At 38.9% G+C, this 19,808-nt stretch overlaps 1 protein-coding gene across 2 annotated transcripts in view; it reads left to right on the top strand.

The window, feature by feature from the left end:
- The first annotated feature begins 903 nt into the window (after positions 1-903).
- Positions 904-19,808, top strand: part of ESR1 (estrogen receptor 1) — a 177,211-nt gene continuing 158,306 nt past the window's right edge. The window contains exon 1 of one of the 2 annotated variants that reach the window (XM_075748406.1): positions 904-971. In XM_075748406.1, the coding sequence (XP_075604521.1) occupies positions 947-971 (25 nt within the window). In that variant the 5' untranslated portion in view covers positions 904-946. Of the gene's footprint in view, positions 972-3,500; positions 3,818-19,808 lie in introns of those variants that run through there. The other variant, XM_075748407.1, reaches the window with a different exon arrangement.

Below are 19,808 nucleotides of genomic sequence, written 5' to 3'. Positions count from 1 at the left end.
CTTTTACAGTAAATGTCCGACGTGTGCTGGAAACAAGGAAATGCTTGACATTTCATACACCACAAACCTGTCATAATTCAATTTCAATAAACTAGTAAATGGTGAGAAAGTTAACTGTTACAAAAGGTATCGTGTGTTTCCTGTAATCCAAACAACAGTATTTTTTTCTGGAACTTATTTTCTACAAGTTTAGAAAACTGGAAGAGCTGTTCTTCTGATTGGGATAATTAAACAGCAGCCTTGAAATCAAACTATATTTTATTATTGTACAGAACTTGCGTTTGGTCACTAAATCATCTCTTCAGCTTTTGCCTCAGACTCTTTGAATCTCCTCTCTATTTATAATTGCAGATTTACGGTGCATGTTTTACTAGTGTATCGGTCTGCAACCATATTTTTTACTTGTAAAAGAATTGAAAGCAATCTTCCAAATGTCAGTGTTTACAGCTCTCCCAATTATCTTAAGAGCACACGCTTTTAGAAAAATTGCTTTCTCTCTAGATACAAACTACTAAAAACCTTAGCCTGAAGATGAAAATGGTTCCAGCGGTGGAAGTTTATTTTTAAATGGTAATAGAATTATTTTTAAATTCAATAGATCATATTTTCTTTTAAGGTCTGGTAATTTGTTGAGATTTAATAGAGCAGTTACCAGGTTTAGTTACGTACAGACACGGACTCAGATTTATAGCAGAAAACATTTCCTGTGTGTTGAAAAGGTGGCTGATGCCGGGCTGGAAGGTTCAAGGCATTGCCTGTTTTTCAGTACAGCCTAGGTTCCTGTCTAAATTTATCACCTTTCGCTCCCGAGGGCGTGTTATTGCGCCCGCGATACGTCTTTTCTTGCAAACGTGCTTCTGGTTCAGCTTCCTCGCTCCCAAGACTTTTCTATTTCGGTTCCCCGTGTCATGTGATCCCCCCAGCCAGTGAGAGCCCCGCAGAGGGAATGGCAACAGCCTGCTGGGATCAATGTAAGTCAGAAAAAACTCTTGGTTTTTTGCAGTTTCTGTCCCTCACACTCAATTTTTAACGCTGCTTTCATGCTGAACCTTTGCCGGCCACGCCTAGTATTACCTATGGAAATGCACAGAAGTCGGGTTTTTTTGGTTTGATTTATTCTTTACTTTTTCCTATCGTGACTTTCCCTATGTTCTTTTTTTTTTTTTTCCCCTGTGTCCTGCAATGTAGTTGAGAAGACTAAAAAAGCAACAGAAAGCAAAACAAATGCATTCCAAATGTTGCCTGAAGTGCATTTTAATTTTAATACGGAATATTTCAACTCTAGCAGTACTTTGTTTAATGTGTGCTATAGACAGCATCAAAAATCCTACGCTGCAGTTGAGAAAGAATGATGTGACCCCTGCCTTAGCCAAAATCGACCATTTAGTTAGAAGAATAGTAAACAAAATGATCTGAAATCACATGCTCGTGCCTTGGCCAATTGGCTGAGACCTAATGGTGAAAGGACTTAATTCAGATAAAGGGCAGTCATGTACATGAGGCAGTGTATCATTTTTCTGGTATGAATGAAATACTGTATTTTGATCTCAGCCAATGCTGAGCCATACTTATACTATATGATATTGAAATCGTATCTTCGGTGAGATTTGTCATTTTCTTTTTATCACAGAGGCTCTTCCTGGTTCAAAGTGAGAGTCCTGTCTTTCTATTTTTTAAGACAGTGTCTAGACTCAGCAGGTAAAATTTACCTGGTAATTACTACTGAGTATTGGTTTTGTCTAATTTAACTAGACTTTTTTTTCTTGGATAAATACGATTTTCCAAAAATCCTTCTCCCTTATAGTAGGATATAGATATGTTTTACTTCTTGTCTATTTAATTGGGGGTTTTTTTGTTGTTTTTGGTTTTACTTTTGGGTTTCTTTTATTTTCCTTTCTTCCAAATTACATGTACTTTCTTTGCAGTTTACTTCTAAGTTTCAAAGGCTTATTTTAAATTTGGATCCCTAAGTCATATGCCTTGATATCATATAAAAGTTTGATAAGTGTTTGTGAAAAAAGATGTAATGAAATAAGCTGGAATCTCCTGATTTCCCTTCATGGCCTGTAGCCTGGACCCTGTTTTGCATCACTTGGAGTTACAGAGGCCATTACTGCACATTTCTTTCTTTATTTTCTCTGTGTTGCCGATCTATACCCTAATACCAGGCAATAGATGAAGGACTGCTTGAAATCTTTCTTCCGACCCCAAATAAATTCCATTTTGAACAGAGAAATTTCACTTAATGATTACACTGAAGTACAGTGGTGAGGTATGTTAGTTTTTCAATGCAGCTCCTCTCATCATCACAGGTGCTGAAAAAAAAATTCTGTGTTGGTTTAATTGCTGCAGTGTCAGAAGTGCAAGAGCATCTGAGTGTAAATATCTGACCGAGAATCTTTAAACAGTTAGAGAAAGCAATCCTCATTACGCACACTGGATTAAATCTAGGAGACAATCTTACAGACTTTTTTGTTTAAAAGTTTGTATTGTTGGGTTTGTTGATAAAACAAAGCATGTGCAGGAGAGAGGATTGTTTATACTGCTTTAAAAAAATATGTTTGTTCATTAGATGATAAACCAAGTGCTAACCTAGTGCTGCCTATTTGCTTTTGCTTCATGGGTCTGCAGAATACCGACATGCACGTAATGGGAATTTTGAGACCTTGTCTCAGAGCTGCATTCCCTGACACTTCCCACAACTTAAGGCTAAGGCTTGTGAATGTGAGTCCCCAGCTTAAGAAATATGCCGGTCTCTGTGGAAAAACCCCCGATGAGTTAAATTACAGGATCTATGGTATCATTTTTTTTTTTTTTTTTTTTTTGCCTAGTAGTTTATTTACTTAACTTCATTCATACCGTCATCTTTGTTTCTGAAAAGGAACATAACAAAACATTAAAATTAAAAAAAAAAAAAAGCAAAGAAAAGGTGAAAAACTTTTTTGCCTTTTTTTTACTGTGAAGACAGTCCGACAGTGGCACAGGTTGCCCAGAGAGGCTGTGGAGTCTCTGTCCTTGGAGATACTCAGAACCGAAACGGCCACAGCCCCGAGCAGCCTGCTGTAGGTGACCCTGCTGCAAGCAGGGGGGTCGCGCTAGATGGGGGGACCTCGAGGTCCTTCCCAGCCGTAACAATCCTGGGAGTCTCTGAGAACTCCCCCCTCCCCCCGCAATTTGGAGAGGTCGGCAGCGCTGTGACTTTGTGGGGACATCAGCAGTCACGTGTGGATGTTAATCTGAGACTGTCACTGCTGTATCAGACCTCGCCGTTTGGCTGCCTCGGTGCAGCCGCGCATCATTCATTGGGAGGGGTGGCCACGAACGAACGTCTTGCTGGCACCGCCTAATGCGCCACCTGAAACGTCACTGACGAGCAAGCGTCTGCGGACAGTGAGCAGGGTGTCTTTTCCCCCCTCTTCCTCACAGCTGCCCAAAGTTACTTCTGGCAGCGGTTTCTTATCCCGCATCTTTTATTTACGCTGCGTCCTCAGGCACCACAGCATCGCACGGTGGAGGGAGGGGACGCTGGTGGAAAGAGAATGGGAAAATTAAGAGTGAAATTAGTGAGAGTACTGTGGGAAAAGCGTAAGTAGAAAGTGGAGGGGCAGAGCCAATGTGAGCTGGGTCCTACATGTGCTGCTCTACTCGAATCTCACTCTGGAATCCCCAGAAGCTGAGGAAGGGGTATGGGAGCGTGGAAAGGGTTGCGTGGAAGGAGAGGAGGCAGAAGCAAGCCTGACGGGAGCCCTTGGAGATAACAGGAAAAATTAAGCCCCGATCCCATACGCTGTACATGGAGTTGTACACCAGAGACCTGGTGAGTGGTGCAGGGAAACATCAGATCATTTTGCAGTAAATGAAAAGTAGAAAAAGTGAAAAGTGAAAGTGAAAGTTGTTGGTTTTTTTTTAAATATACACACGCACATATAAACATAAAATACACTTGTCAAACATTGAAGTGTAGAGACTTCATTTAATATCTTTCACACTAACATATGAATATAAACTTGAAATAAAAAATGGCAAAAGGTAATGACTTGTGGTTAGGAAAGATGATTTTAAATCTTTCTGCTGAAATGCTGCAGGTGATGATTTTGCTTAAATATTGTTTATCTTGATGAGATGTGAATACTTACCTTGAAAGGTATTGCCGACGCCAAACCAAACAGACATTATTGTGAATAAATTCAGACTGGAGCTGGAAACAGCTGGATTCAGCCTTCCAAGGGAGGGGTAGGCTGGGACGTGTCCCTGTATAAGAGGCGCAGTGAGTTGGCTGCAGGAGGTGGGGGCTTGGCAGGAAGGTTTATGCTCAGTAATTCAGAAGGCTGTTTCCATTTCTGGCTAAATAGGCAATTAGAATTTAAACACAGTATTTTTTCCCAAAGAAGACATAGTTTAAAAGTACGACCATGGATTTTTCTCACCAAATTATTATTTTTTTTTTTTTTTTCCCTTTTTGGAGGGCAACACTGCAGCTGAATGTGGAAGAAATTTGAGCAATGCTTTACTGTGGATGGATATGAGCATTTGACTTCTGCAAGAGTAAAATAATCCTTGTTATTAATTTTAGGAAAAAAACCCACATTCCAAGGAGCCAGTAGCTCTAGCAGGTCAGTCTGGCAGCATTCAGCTGGTGCTGAAAGAAAGAAAATAAAACTGGAGGAAAAGATTTTAAAATAATTACCTGGTATTAATTTGCTAGCTCTACAAGATAGATTTATTTCTTTTGCTTTTTCAGTGGCTAGCATTTACGTATTATAGCTTTTGGAATCTGCAGATCTCTTTGATCTGAAAAAAGCCCTTTTTCATATTGGATGCTAAGTTTAACTATTTAAGTAATTTCATTTATAATTTCCCAGGCCTATAATTTGGGTTGTCTCTGCTTTTTTTTTTTTTTTTTTTTAATAGTTTCCGTTGTTACTATTACTTACTGCAGAAGGTAGGTTAACAGACAAAAGGATAGAATTTTGTCAGTTCACTATTTAAGTATGTTTTAGACTCTAAATGATAAAACTTGGTTAATTTTTTAAAGCAAAAATAATCTTTGGCTTGGAAAATATATTTTTGTGGGATTTTTCTCTTTTGTTCAAGTGCAAATATAATTATTTTAGTGCAAAGTCCTAGAGGTAATAAAGATACCATTTACCTTGTGTTTGTATTAAAAATGGAGTAGTTAAAGAAGAATAATGTACAAAGAAGTAAGTCTGGAATGATGCAGACACTTTTCAAATACAAAGAAATTTTTTAAAAGTCCAATTACATTTCTGTATAGAGCTACTAATTTTGTGTCTGTTCAGTTCTAAATAGCTTGCTTTCACAATTTGTATGGCTTTCAGTAGCACAGCAGTCACAAGTTAGATCTGCCAAGATAGCTTGTGGACTATCCTAACAGTCTATTCAGTCTTTCTATCACCTGTGGCAGCTAAACATAAACACCGGGAAGCCAAACTTGGTCAGATTTGAATTTTGGCAATATTTTCAAAGCATTTGGTTTGAAATCCAAACCAACAGAGAACTAAAATCTTCTTTAGATTTTGTTTGTTCCCTGAAAGTTTGTGGGTAACTCCAGTGTAACTGCTTGCTGTTTCGCCTTGCATGTACTTCAAGTGGAGATAAACTGCTTGTGTCTTTACAAATACGCTCATTGAGGTTTTGGTTTGTAGTGATGCAGTAGGAAGCTTTCCATAGCAAGGTCTCATTTTATTGCCATCACCAATTTTGAGGTAATGGACTTGAATGATATTTGTGGGCTCATCTTTCTATATTGTTACAAATCAACAACCCGCTTACTCATTCCAAAATACCATTAATCTCAGACTGTGCCGGTGCCCATTATGTAAATATATCTGCAACTGGTGCCAAGCTGTGTCCCCACCATCCCAAGAAATCATTCGATTTCTGCTTGTATTGACTTGTGTGCTTGTATTGTATTGTGTGCGCTTGCAGCCCAGAAAGCCAACCGTGTCCTGGGCTGCATCAAGAGAGGCGTGACCAGCAAGTACTGCATCCAGCTCTGGGGGCCCCAGTACAGGAGAGACATGGAGCTGTTGGAGCGAGTCCAGAGGAGGGCCACGAAGCTGAGCAGAGGGCTGGAGCACCTCTCCTATGAGGACAGGCTGAGAGAGCTGGGCTTGTTCAGCCTGGAGAAAAGGTGGCTCCAGGGAGATCTAATCACGGCTTTCCAGTACCTGAAGGGGCCTACAGGAAAGATGGAGAGGGACTGTTTATGAGGGAGTATAGTGATAGGACAAGGGGTAATGGGTTTAAGCTGAAGGAGGATCAATTTAGATTAGATGTTAGAAAGAAACTCTTTACTGTGAGGGTGGTGAGACACTGGAACAGGCTGCCCAGAGAAGCTGTGGCTGCCCCATCCCTGGCAGTGTTCAAGGCCAGGTTGGATGGGGCTTTGGGCAACGTGGTCTAGTGGAGAGTGTCCCTGCCCATGGCAGGGGGGTTGGAACTAGATGATCTTTAAGGTCCCTTCCAACCCAAACCATTCTATGATTCTATGATTCTATGACTTCCTCAGACTTTGTGCAAAGGACACTTTCTGTACAGGCATTGATATCTTGCCTGGATGGTTTTGGATAAGAAAGCAAGCCTGAAGTCTTGATTTCATGTGGTCATTAGAGAGCTGATGGCACAGTTCACAAGACGAAGGAGTGATAATATTTCTGTCCCAGCCAATCTGATTTGTCAACCTAAACTCTTCATGTAATTTACACTGGACACATTTCTCATGGATTTGCTTCTTGTCTTAATCTGTCATGTATGTTGCCATATCCTGTTGAGCAGCTGCTTTGCACCAAAGGTGACTGCATTTCAATGATGTTTCTGTTTCTCTTGGTGTACTAGACACACAAGAGCTTGCACATGCATACAGATGAACACACTCTAAAGCAGGAGAACATTAAAGGCACCACTTAAATGAAATTTTGTAATTTTATGATACATGAATCATATGAGTTCATTTACACCTCATTTTCTTGGGTAGTCTTCCTCTTAACAAAGCATTTGCTGTTGCTCACTGGCACAGTTTTGTATGCAAAGTGTCCATCACAAACTATGAAAAAGTAAATTTAGGGAAAAAGGAAGGTTGGCATGTGTGTAAAAGAAGAAGATTACTTTCATATTTCCTTTTAGACTTTTGACAAAGAGCTGTCTTTGAAAAAAAAAATAATATTGATTTGTTTTCTTCCTTTATTTCTTTTCCCTTGAAACCTAGCAACGTGAAGGATGTACTTGTAGAAATGCCTTTAAAAATAAACCAGAAAAAGCTAGAGAAAGCTGAGTCAAGAGAGACTCAAGAAACTTTATGAATTAGATGGTGAGTCAGTTATGATACTCTCTTTTTTTTTTTTTTTTTTTTTAAAGGAGGAACAGGCACAAGCAACTAATCTTTCTGCCCTCAGGGATTAAACTGAGGCTAGTAAGATAAACCATTCAGCAAATTTGATCTTTGGCAACTTAAAAAATTGAAGACTAGACAAAATGTTGAACAACTCATTATATTCAAGGTAAAATTTTTGTGCTTGGGAAATGGGAAATGTATGTATTATGAAGTAAGCCCTTATCAGCTGCATGGTGTTATACAACTCTTCAACCCAATCTGTTGCCATTGTAATGCAACCAGGGTCTTCCAGTTCTAGCAGATGCTGGGCTGGTTTAGGTCCTCCCCGACCTGAGGGCCAGGGTTGGGGTAAGATCATGCCCGTTGTGCCCTGCTCTCCTGGCACGGCCTTGCCGGCAGGTTTCCAGCCATCAATGTCCATCCCTCTGAATGTCTGGCAGTGCCGTGGGGGGACAGTGAGGGCCTGACGTCCCAGGTGGCACATAATGCCTGACACGTGGCTTGAGACTGCCCAAAGAACCAGTCTTGTGTTCAGACCCTAACGTCCCCATGAGGCGCCGGGGGTGTGTTTGGCACACTTTTGGAGCAGAGATTTCAGTTTAGTTGACCCCAAAAGTGATCTGTTTTAGGCACACCTCAGCTGCTCTGCAAATCAAGCCAATGCAAGATTTGGGGAACTCTCTTCAAAACCTCGCTACTGCTGTGAACAAAACGGATAACATAGACGCAGCTTATTTTTGTTAACTAATTGCCTTCCCTGTGCTAGCTAACTAGGTTATCACTAATTTGTCTCAGCTCTGGATCTGCTCCGGCGAGTCAAATAACTGCTTGCAAAAGACTGGACCTTCACCTTCTGCTGTCATAGAAACACAATCAAAAGGAAAACCAGACATTTTGGATAAAAGTGGAACATTCTTTCTCTCTCGAAAATACTTTAATTATGTCTCTCGTGATAGAAGTCTTGTGCACATGATTGAGTTACTGTTAGTTACCTCCAAGGCTTCTTGCATGCAAAGCAACTCACGTCTCTTGATCCAAAGAGAAGCAGAAGGATACAGTGGCATTAAGCAGAAACTTATTTCCGCATAGGTAATACACTCGGACTTGTTTCTGCATAGACAGAACCTAGACTTGTTTCTGCTGTGTGCTGGTAAGTTTTCGCTGTACTTTCATGTATTGAATCCAGCCTAAGTTGGGCTGCTAACCCAGTACTGAGCTGTCATAGCAACCAGATTGTGTAATTTGTTCACAGTGCTTATCCACATTTATCTTAAAGCCTGGTTAGGCTGTTTTTCCTCTCGTATACAGGCTGCTCTAGAGCTTCACCCCTCTGGCAGCTGAGAAGCTTGTAATTTCCATACTCAATTTGCTTGCAGTGCCAGCTTGCTTTCTTTGGCTTAAATACCTTTTAGGTCTTCATGTTTATGCCCAATGTTGTATTTATAGAGAGCAGTCAGATTTCCTCTCATTTTTGTTTTCTTTTAGTCTAAATAAGACAAATTTTTAGCCATCATTTGTTTAATATACTCTTCAACCTTTAGATCTTTATCAAATTCCAGCTGCCATTTCATCACTTTATGTTGTGAAAACATTTTCCAACTCATTGCAATTGGCCCTCACCCTTACTACCCTAACATAGTATCATCAGCAAACTTAGTGATATCACTCTTCACCCTCTTTTCCAGGTCTCTTATTAAAATATTAAATAACAGAAAGAATTCCCTTGTGACCTCCCTCCACTGAAAATATCCTAACCATTAGTATTTGTGTCCTACCTTTCAGTCAATTATTTAGTCCCATGGGGGCTGTCTGTGGCATCTCAGTTTCTCTGAGAGCTCTCGGAGACAGAGCTTGTTGAATTGATTTATTTTCTTTTCACATTTGTATTGACTCCAGAACAAAAATCCTTTTAGGGAAGCTCCTGTGCTGACACTTCTCCCAATATTGTATTAATGGATACTCTAATTGTGTTTCTTGGAGCAGTTTCTGTTAATTTACCAGATAGAGATATCTGGCCAGCTGTTCTCAGCTACCTTAGGTCTACCTTTCTCTTCATCCTTTCCCAAATCCTTTAAAGATTTGATATCCCATTTTGTCTTTTTTCTGTCCTTTGATACTGAGAACTTCATCCTTGAATTCCATTAAAACTCACCAGCTGGTCCTGGTGACTTCTTATTGTTCTCTTTGTGGATTTTTCCACAACTTCTTTTACTGACACTTTAACTTTCAGACGTATCCTTCAACAACCCCCCTTAAGAAAGGTTCTGTTATTTGAGACTTCGAGACACTCTGGCAAGCTTCCTGATCTTGATGTACTTAAAAAAAAAAAACCAACCCAAAAAACACACCCCACACCCCTCTCCCCAAAGAAATCCCCCCAAAACCCAAGAAAACAACAAACGACCTGGCAAGTTATTTCTCAGACCTTTTTGGCTTGTCTTACTGCATTTTTACATTTAGTCTGCCAGAATTTTATTTTCTCTTTTATTATTCTCATTAGGACACCAACTTCAGTTTTCTGAAGAGCTGCTTCAAATAACCTCTTACATTGGTAGGTGGCTGTGTTGGTTTTCCATACATTTGCTCTGCATCACTCAATATATTCTGTGTGCTAGCTACAAACATTTTGCTTTTCTATTTGTCCACTTTTTAGTTCCTTTATAACAACTTCTTTATTTCAATGCAATTCCCATTTTTCCAATCAAGCAGTATTTTAGGGGATTTGTTGGCTTTGCTTGCTCCTACATAGGTGCTTAATTTAAGGGCTTTATGACTGCTATTACACATTGTTTCTTTGGTAGAAAAATACCTACATACGGGTCCTGCGGGTCCCTGTCAAATTAATATTTGCGTATATCGTGGGTTGTGTGTTTAGCTGCTCCCTGAAGCATTCATTAATAGTGTCTAAAGGTTTTCTTTTGCAGTCATGCACAAACTTGATATTTACTTGATCGTACAGGAGCATTTTCTGTCTACCAACATAGTTTGTCTCATCTCTGAGGTTTTTAGGATATATAGCCAGTCACCAGCTATGGCGTAGTTGGAGAAATCAGGAATAGTAAAAGCATGCTGGGTGTTCCCTTTCATGTTCCTCTCAGTGGAGGTCTGTTTTAATTTTCTAGCTTTTTAAGAGTACTATCAATGAGTTTCCCCTCTTCCTTCCCCACTCCTGCCCAAATAGTGTCATGCAGCTGAATAACTTCCACTACTAAGGATATTTTTTTGTCAGTTACATTTTGCTTCTTGCTATTCATTCTAAATGTGTCTTTGTAAGTTATGCTGTATCATGCATCTCCTGTGCTATCTTCTTTTTAATATGTTATGTTCTAAACTATACCAGCTAAGTGTGCCCTAGTGACTTTATTAATTGCTGATAGGTTACTAGCTCAGATGTTTTCTTTTCTGAAAAACCCTCCAATCCGACAATATCTATCTGATTTATGTGATGACCAAGTTGCTGAATTTGGTACGCTGGGATGAGGATTCTGCATATTTGAAGAAAGTGTAGTCAAAATAGTCACCTCCTTCTTGCACTTGCAGCCATCTGAAGGAGCTGGAAAAGCCTCGGCAGAGGTAGGCAGCTCTGAGCGGCAGTGCTCCTTAGGTTTTTCACATCACTGTGTCTTGCAGTCCCTCGTCTTCTCCTCTTGGGTCTGGTTGCTCTGGGCATCTGGATGTGGTGAGGATTTGGGAGGGTTGCCTTGGGGACCACATCTCTCTGTTCTAGTGTTTGCCTTGTGGATAATTCCCATGGTACGAGCATAGGGCTTTTACAGTCCGGCTTTCAGAGCTTGCTTGGCTGAAAAGATCTGTTCTAACCATCCTGGCTGACTTGCTGTATAGCACAACCTATAGGAGCTCTCAGAATTTTCTTTTTGAAATTATAGATAGTTTAGGAAAGCAACTCTTTGTTTCATTGAAAGATGACTTTAAATCAGGCTGGTCAAGCACAGAGTAGTTTCCCAATGAGTAATTATCTGTACCGTTAAAAAGTGCCGTTTATTTCTAGCCTTTATCTCAGTAGATGGTGTGTCAGTGACAAAGAGAGGCAAATGTGACTCTTCTTGCTATTCCATTTTTCCCTACTCAGTTATATTACACGAGGATTACTCTGACCCTGTGGGGACAGGATAATATTTGCAGCTCCTGTCAGCTGTCTGCTAGTACTCCAAATCTTTGTCAGTCACTTCTCCTCAGGACAGAGCACTATGTCTAGCAAATAGCTTGCATTTTCCCTCCCCGCCCTGCCACATGCTTTTATATTTAGCTGTAATGGAAAATATGTTGTTTCCATGAAGGAAGGTTATAAATCATTCCAGGTTGTTTTTAATCATTAAAATTAGTATTTTTTTAATTGATTATTCTTCTAAATACAGTATTTTTCTGCACATCTGAGCTAGTAATGCTATTATTCTAGCACTGATGACCCTGAGGAAAATACAAAATATTGTAGCTGCCAAACACAACCTGCAAATTGTAGTAGGACATGCTTAGTTGTTGATCTTTCTCCATTCACAATTGCATTTTTTTAAAGTCTAATAAACAGTTTTCTTTCATTTTAATAGATGACAGTTTGTTTTGTTTTATACTTCTACCTTAATCAAATTGCCAGGCTGCTGTATCAAATGCCGTAAGTAAAATACATTACACAATGCTATTGTTCTCGTTGGCCAAATTTCTTGAACTAATAGTTATTCAGTTAGCTTGAGAGGGATCACTGTATTCTTATATAACCTTATTGGTTGATATTATTATATTAGTCTCTAATTCTTAATTAAAACCTTGATTTCCCTTGAGAGTAGAATCAGATATTGTGCCTAAGTTAAATGGGTCATTTATCTTTTTAAAATTCTAGTATAATACTAGCTTTTTTTCACCAAGTCTTACAAATTTCCAGTGTTTCAGGATTTATTGAAAATCATAATTCATGTGCAGAGAAGTCATTGGCCAGGTCTTGTAAGTCTTCTGGCAATTTTTGCAGACACACTACCTGAAAAATATGTCAGTAACTGCAGCTAACATTCTTGTGAATTGTTACAAGGATGGAGAGTGACACAGCATCATCTAGCTTCTCCCCCCAAACCAGAATAGACTTAGTGAATGCTGCTGTGGTTATTTTTTTTTCATTACTTTTATTTGGAATACTAATGTTTTATTCTAAGAATTGTTTGATGCCAATACTAGGAATCCTTTTTGTTCCCTAAATATTTTAGGAAACTGCCTTCCGTGCCTGAACTGCTGCCTTATTTTTGTGTTTATTTGTTTCAGTTATTAATTTTCTAGAATTCCTGAAATGCTGTCTTATATCTGTTTTCAGATATATTCTCTGCAGATACTTAAGCTTGCAATTATGGTTTGAGAATCTAAAGGTTTTTTTATCCCAGACTGTTATTAAATTTATAGTCTTTCACTTGTTCATCTTCTAAATCAAAGGTGAATCAAATTTTATTTTCCTTTTTATATGTTCAACCATGGTATTTTGATGAATTGCAGCTTTTTCCTAAAGCCAGAAAAGCATGCTTAAATTTTTTTCAAACACCATTCATATTTTCTAGGCAAATGTTTGCTCTCAACTGATTTTAATCTTCATTGCTTTCGTATCTGTGAAACTGCCCCTTAAAAATTAGAAAGGGTGTGTGTATATATATATATATATGACTGATTTGGACTTGATGCTATTTCCACTTTGTTGCAGTCAAATTGTTATCAGTTGCATCTATGTGCTTGTAAACTTTTTTGTTAAATGATCATTTCTTCTTCTTCTGTCAAATGATAGTAAGTTCCCCATGTTGGATCCAGCAGTTTTTTGGTTTGAGAAATTACTGTGTATGATTTTTAGACTATCCAAAGATTCTTTAACGTTGAAAACTCATAAGAAAGCCCCCTATGACAAGGATGACTCACATTCTGCGTTTAGTTTCACTCTAGTCTTCTGCTGACCATTTTTCTTCTTTCTTTAGCTGTTATTGCTCTTTGATTTGTTACTTTTCTTTCCTTGATTGTTAATTCCTCTGTCTTGCTAAATATATCATTAAGTGTATTTGTAGTGTGCTTCATATATTTAATAACATACTTGAAGTTAAGAACATAAGAGCTTTTCTGGATCTAGGCCCTAGTCTCTGGTGCTTGCTTTTTTATGACCACTTTTATCTTGCTTTTCACTTTCTTATCACTCATTCTTCTTTTTATATTATTTCCTTACCTTGTCTACACATCTCACATCTCTCATGCAATTTCCTTTCTTGGCTTCTCTTCTCCCCAGGTCTCCTTTTTCAGTCTTTTCCATCTCTCTCTGCAGTTTATGGCTCTGAAGAATGAATTATGTTATCAAAGTTACTACTCTTGGCACACTATTAATTTACAGTGTCACATTAGAATTAAAACACCCTAACTTGAGAAAATATCTGTACATTTGAAGTGATATGTACATCTAGAAATACTAAAAATGCAGTCATTAAAACCCATTTTTTTCTCTGTTTTGTTCTTATTTCTACTATAACTTCTCAGTTATAATATTGGAATTAAGAAAACTGTGGATACGGTGATTGGTAATATTTTTGTGACCTCTGCCCTTTCCCTTCATGGAACTGTTGATGCCGCTATCCTAAAAAAGCAGTCAGTGGGGACATGAAGAAATACTACGGGTGAAATGAAGTGCTAATGCAAAATGAACTGTGCATTGCTAGCGTTCGTAGATTCTTGCAAAATCATTGAGACTCATGAACTTTAAGCCATGAACCTTACCCCCGTTTGGTAAATGAGAACATTGACATTATTTCCTACTTGATGACAGCTTCTTTTCCTTCCATTTTTCCTTCTTCCTCCCTTCTCTCTTACTCCCCCATCCCTTCTTCTTCTGTCCCTTCCTTGTAACAGAGCTGTTCTGTTCATGCTAGAGTGGCTGTTAAATTGAAATAGCAAAGTAAGTTGCCTCTAAGTTGCCTGCTAACTTCGGAGGATGTTGGCCTGTTCTAGGAGCCGTTAATTAAAATAAAATAGCGATAAAAGAACATGATTGATTGGTTTCAGCCATTTTCTTCACTTTTGCTTGGCAACCAGAACAGGAAAGTTGATTTTCCATTCTGTCAATGGTATGCATTTGAACCAACAACTTCTTTGTCTTAGTTGATCCACACGTTTCAGTCTGTGAGGTAAAGAAACCTCCCCTGTGTTATGTTCTGTTTTGGCTTAGACCTGCGGGTCAGTTTATAAGGTAACGTGATGCACAGCCTAAACAAGACACATGGGCCTTCTCCATCCCGGTGAAGGATTTCTTGCGGTCTGCTGGCAAACCTGCCCTTTCTGCAGAATATAGCGTAGGAAATGCTTGTGAAGAAAACTTGACGTTGCCTGTCTTTGTAGCCACCTTTGTTCTGGAAGAAGGGAGAAATGAAGGAAGAATTCACCACTGCTTCAGCTGAACTGCTCCTGACGCTGGTGCAAAGATCACCTGTGGTACGTGCTCTGGGCCAGCTTAGGCTGGAAGGCATATTCAGCTTTGCCTTTGCAAATTGTAATGGACAGGCTGAAGCACTGTTAGTTGTGTTTCCATACTATTTCTCTTTAACGTAAGGTTGCAGTTACCACTTGATGCCTGGTTCAGGAGGAAACTTTTTAGTCTCTTTGCAGATGAACTTTCTACTGGCTGACAGTCACCACTTTTTTCCTCTTGCTTATTTCCTTCCCATTGCCAGTATTTTCTTTTATTTTTTGCTCTCTTCTTTCCTCCAGGCTTTAGCCTCTGCACTGGCCCTCCATTCTCTCTGCACCTTCTCAGCTGGTGCCACTGCCAATCAAGACTTCACTGTCTGCTCTGTGTGGTAGCTCCCTGCGTGTGGGCTGCTACCTGATTCCTTCATGGATGGCCCCGGCTCCTCTTGACGATAGGGTCTGCTGAAGGCACAAACTGTTTGGAGGTCTCCTTCGAGCCTGCAGCGACCAGCTCCATCACCTCTGCAGCTGATAATGTGAGTGGCAGGAAGGGTTGCATGTGTTGTCTTGAGCAGGGAGGAGAAGCATAGCCAGAACAGTGAAATGTTCAAATGGTTCAGATGTTGGAGAAGTATCTGACTTTTTTCTCAGTCTAGAATGGATTATGAAACTTTGATTAATTTCATGGTTCAAAGACCATGGTTGCAAAAGTGTTTTCAGATAGTACAAAGAGGTCGAAAGGAAAATTCAGCGAAATTTAACAGCCTTCAATTTCGGCAGCTTATTCTCACTTCAAAGTAAGTCAAACTGCCACAAAAATCTGTGTGAAAGAAGTGAATCACAAAGCTGCAATTTTTGTAATTACCTTTGAAACTACTTTTTTCCTTTGGAGAACAGCTGCTTCCTTCTCTGAGTCTGAACAAGTATTCTGAAACTTAGGCTTCGTTCTGTAATGAATATATATACACACACATGTGTATATATGTGTGTGTGTGTATATGTACATAGATGCACACACATATATTTATATATTCCTCTCTATAACGAATATGCTGTTAGGACAGAGTTAATGTCATATATCAAGTTCATTTTGGAGAGACGCTGCTTGGCTCTTCCTCTCTTGCTGTCCCCCTCCCAACATCTTTCCTTTCAGACCTGAAACTATATTTTGCTTTTGCTCTGAAAAGTATTGCTATACTCCAATTATCATGTTTCTCAAATATGCATTCAGTGTAGATTTCTGTGTGTTTTACTTAAGTTATTAAAGGGTCGCCCTGGCACCTTTCAATATAGCTTGTCCTGCATTGCCATATGAGTTAGGCAAACAGTAAAGACAGTTGGATTCATCCACATGTGCACTTTCTCAGATTATTCTTTTGTATGGGCAGAGGGTTTCATATTTTACCTGAATTACTTTTTTAATTCACTAATAACTTGTTTCTTGTAAAGGTGATTGAAGGCTGAATGTTGTTAAGTACAAAGAGCTGAAGTATTTATAAAATCCAGCAAAAGATACATGTCTTTATATTTTTCTTACTTCTAAGTGAGCCTGTCACAGCTGGAAAATTTGAAATAATGAGAATACAGAAATGGAAGAAACACCTCTTTGCTATGGAGAGTAGAGGAAGTATTTCAACAAGGGAACAAAAGAAAAGTTGCATTTGGGAAGGAAAACTAAAGCATTGCTCAAAGTTTACAGGGAACAAAATACTGGTAAAAAAGAAGTCCTCAGTCTAGGGTAATCTGGACAATTTGGTTAGTTTAGTTCAAACAAACAATTCATGTTTTATTATTTATGTTGTGCATGTGCCCGCAACAGCAAGTAGTGCAGCAGGACAGCAACAGGCCCAGAAAGCAAGGCAGCTGGTGCTGAGGAACCTCATCTCCACGCGATGCGTGCTTCAGGGGATTTTGCTTTGGTAAAGCTGTAGCCTCATGTTGTGGACTAAACAAACCCTTAAGTTGTAGGTGAGCTCCAGGAGAACATCTGGCTTAGTTTCAACCAAAGACAATCAGCCTTATAAATGGTGGTGGTTTATTAATTTCTGTATATGATTAATAGTTTCATAATAGAAATCTTGTTGAGATAGCAGGTGAAAATATATTAAGGTCACAAGCTTGGAAAAAAGGTACAAATATTTAAGAAGGGGATTCTTAACCATTGGAAAAGATGCAATTCTCTAAGTAATTTTCAAGGCAGTTTACCGTTTAGAAAATCCATTCAGACACACAAGTCATTGTACTAGATTGTACTTTATGTGAGTGAGCAGCGTATGGGAAAAGGATCAGTTGTCTGACTGCAGTACAGGACTCGGAAGTGAATTTTCCCGGGTCCGTTTCACCTGCACAGGTTGTGCCTTGGTCTCGTTCCGCACTACTGCTGACGTGTTGCCCCCTCCCGCTAACTCCGGCTCTGCTGGTGATTTCTTGTGTGACTCCCGGGAGCCTTGCCCATTGCCATTTTGTACCTAGGCAGGGGTAGCGCTAGATGGCTGTGATATGCCTTTAATTAATGAATATCGCCAGACTTCTTGAAATTTCATGCTAGTAGTGCTATGGTAATGTGAAATGTCGTCTGAGTGTTACTGGGCAGTTGTTTTATTCACAGACACATCCCTGAATGTTTTCACATTATGTCTTCAGTTTATTTTTATCTTTAAAAGGATGTCTACTTTTAAAAAGATTTCCAGTTGTTTGGAAAACAGCTTCTGTGTCGAACTCCTCCTCAGATGAAAGCACCCTCTATACATCTCATGAATTTTTTTCTTCCCAACCAGCCTTGCTTGATTTTTTTTCTTCCTCTCTTCTCTTGCCTGTTCATTTGTCTGGTACCCTTAGCAACATCTTTTACTAATGGAAAAATAGCAATGCTTTCTGTAGTCTCACTGTGATTGAATCAGAAACAGAATTTACTTGACAAAGCATTTAGGTTTTCACTCCCACTGTTCCTTCTATTATCCTGAACATTTAATATTGTGTATTAGGGAGATCTACAGATTCTTAATTTGTCTTTTTGATAGTTTTTATTGCAATCTTACCTGGAATTCAGAAGTGGCAAAATAATCAACTGTGCATAGTAGGATCTCTGTCTCTGGATTGGATGAAGAAGGTCTTCCCCCTTACATTTTGTGTAATTGCATATTATGGATTGCAGTCTCCAGAGAAATCACTTTGTGGAGTTCATCTATAGAGAAAAGGGTCACACAATGAAATTTCACTGTTTTCTCATTTTGTTCCTGAGGCATTCTCTGTAAGAATTGCAGTCTCAATTTTTACATTAACTCCCTTTATTCTGGAGGCCAGGGGGTGCTGTAGGTATATGCATTATAATCTACATAGGTTTAGTAGTCAATATCGAGGGCTCATGAAAACAGTTGTATTTTTTTAATCTCTTGTTGTTCTGAATTCTGAGTGTTTCATTTCTTAAAGAAATTATTTCAGTGGCAGAAGGCGTGTGTATATGTGCACACCCTGATTTGGCTTTAGGCTGGTCCTTGGATTTCTAGTAGAATCCGTATGTATATGCATTTTATCTGAGTGAGGGAATGGATAAATGGGGCTCAGACCTGAGAATTCAGCCCTGGGAAATTATGAATCTTATACTGCTAATATGATTTCTTTTTTTAAGGGGAGAGAACTTGCAGCATGGAATGAAATGGGAGAGACATATTTTTTCCCAGATAAAACTCACATATATGAATATGTGTAAATAAAAAAAAAAATGTGTGTTTTTACATTGTTCTCACAGTGGGAAGATTTTGAAAAAATAATTTCCTTAATCAAATCTTTACTTTTTGAATTTAAATTTTATTACATTTAAATATTAGGCAAAACTAAATTATTTGAACTACATATTCTCAAAAGCAGTTTAGTTAATCGAACACCTGTTATTCCTTTTTTCCTGCTCTAATGACTCAGATGTGTGTGAGCAACAAGCAAGTGTACGACTCTAATCAGTTTTTCATAAAGTGATAATATAGTGTATGTGAATGTTCATATAGCCCGAGTGCAAAGGACACAGCAGTAAATTCACACAGAGCATATCATATCTGTTTCGTTTGTGTGTTAGAGTCTCTGATGAACTAATAATTCATTAGACAGATGGTTTGTGGGTAGTAAGCCCTGGGCCAAGTGTTTTTCAACAGAAAATGTTTTCCCAGAAGTGGTTATTTGAGACTGCACAAATTAAATCCTGGACCTCTAGGTTTTAATTACCTTTTTATCATAATTTCTGATTGCCTGTTCTAATACACTACATTATTTTACTGACTCTTGGAAAGCAATACATCTGATTCGAAAAGGTGTCCATTAAAATAATAATTTCTCTATTTCCTACTGCCAAAAGTGCAGGATTAAACACATATATCATTCCAGTCTTCGAGGTAGCACATGAGCATGTTCTGCAGACATGTGTAATGCCTGCTAGCTTTGTGTGTATACAGTTGTGCATGTATGTCTGTACTTCCACAGAGTTTTTTGCAATGTTTTGGTTTGTTTCCAAGGGATCTTGACAGACTTGCATGTCTTTCACATGCATTTGAAAATCATTTCAGGTGTGGAAGGGTTTGGAGTTGACTTTATATTTAAAAAGTAATAAAATAAAAAATAATTGTTAATAAGAATATCCTTTCACACACTAAAATTAATCTATCTGTTTAAAAATGAATGGACTGCAACCAAAAAGGCTACGGGCACAGTACCTGAATGTTGACATTGCATGAAAATTAGTAAGGCAGTAGTTTGACATTATGAAGAGTTCATTAACGATGTTGACTTGACATATGCCTGCCCTCCTGCTGGTGATTCTCACAGAGTCACGGTGTCACCCCCTCAGTAGAGCAGGCTTCGCTGTCTGCTCAACTGTACTGTAATCCAGATCAGGGAATAGAACTAAAAAAACTGAGTTAAAGTGTGTGAGGTGTGTGTATGTCTTCATTTTTATTTTGGATCAGAAAACTATGCAACCCGCCAACAGTTCTTCTGGTCCCACTGAAGTAGTCGCTTACGTTGAGGACGGAGCTAC

This window comes from Balearica regulorum, chromosome 3 (assembly GCF_011004875.1).
Source record: "Balearica regulorum gibbericeps isolate bBalReg1 chromosome 3, bBalReg1.pri, whole genome shotgun sequence".
Taxonomy (NCBI): Eukaryota; Metazoa; Chordata; class Aves; order Gruiformes; family Gruidae; genus Balearica; species Balearica regulorum.
This window is presented reverse-complemented; position numbering and strand designations above follow the sequence as displayed.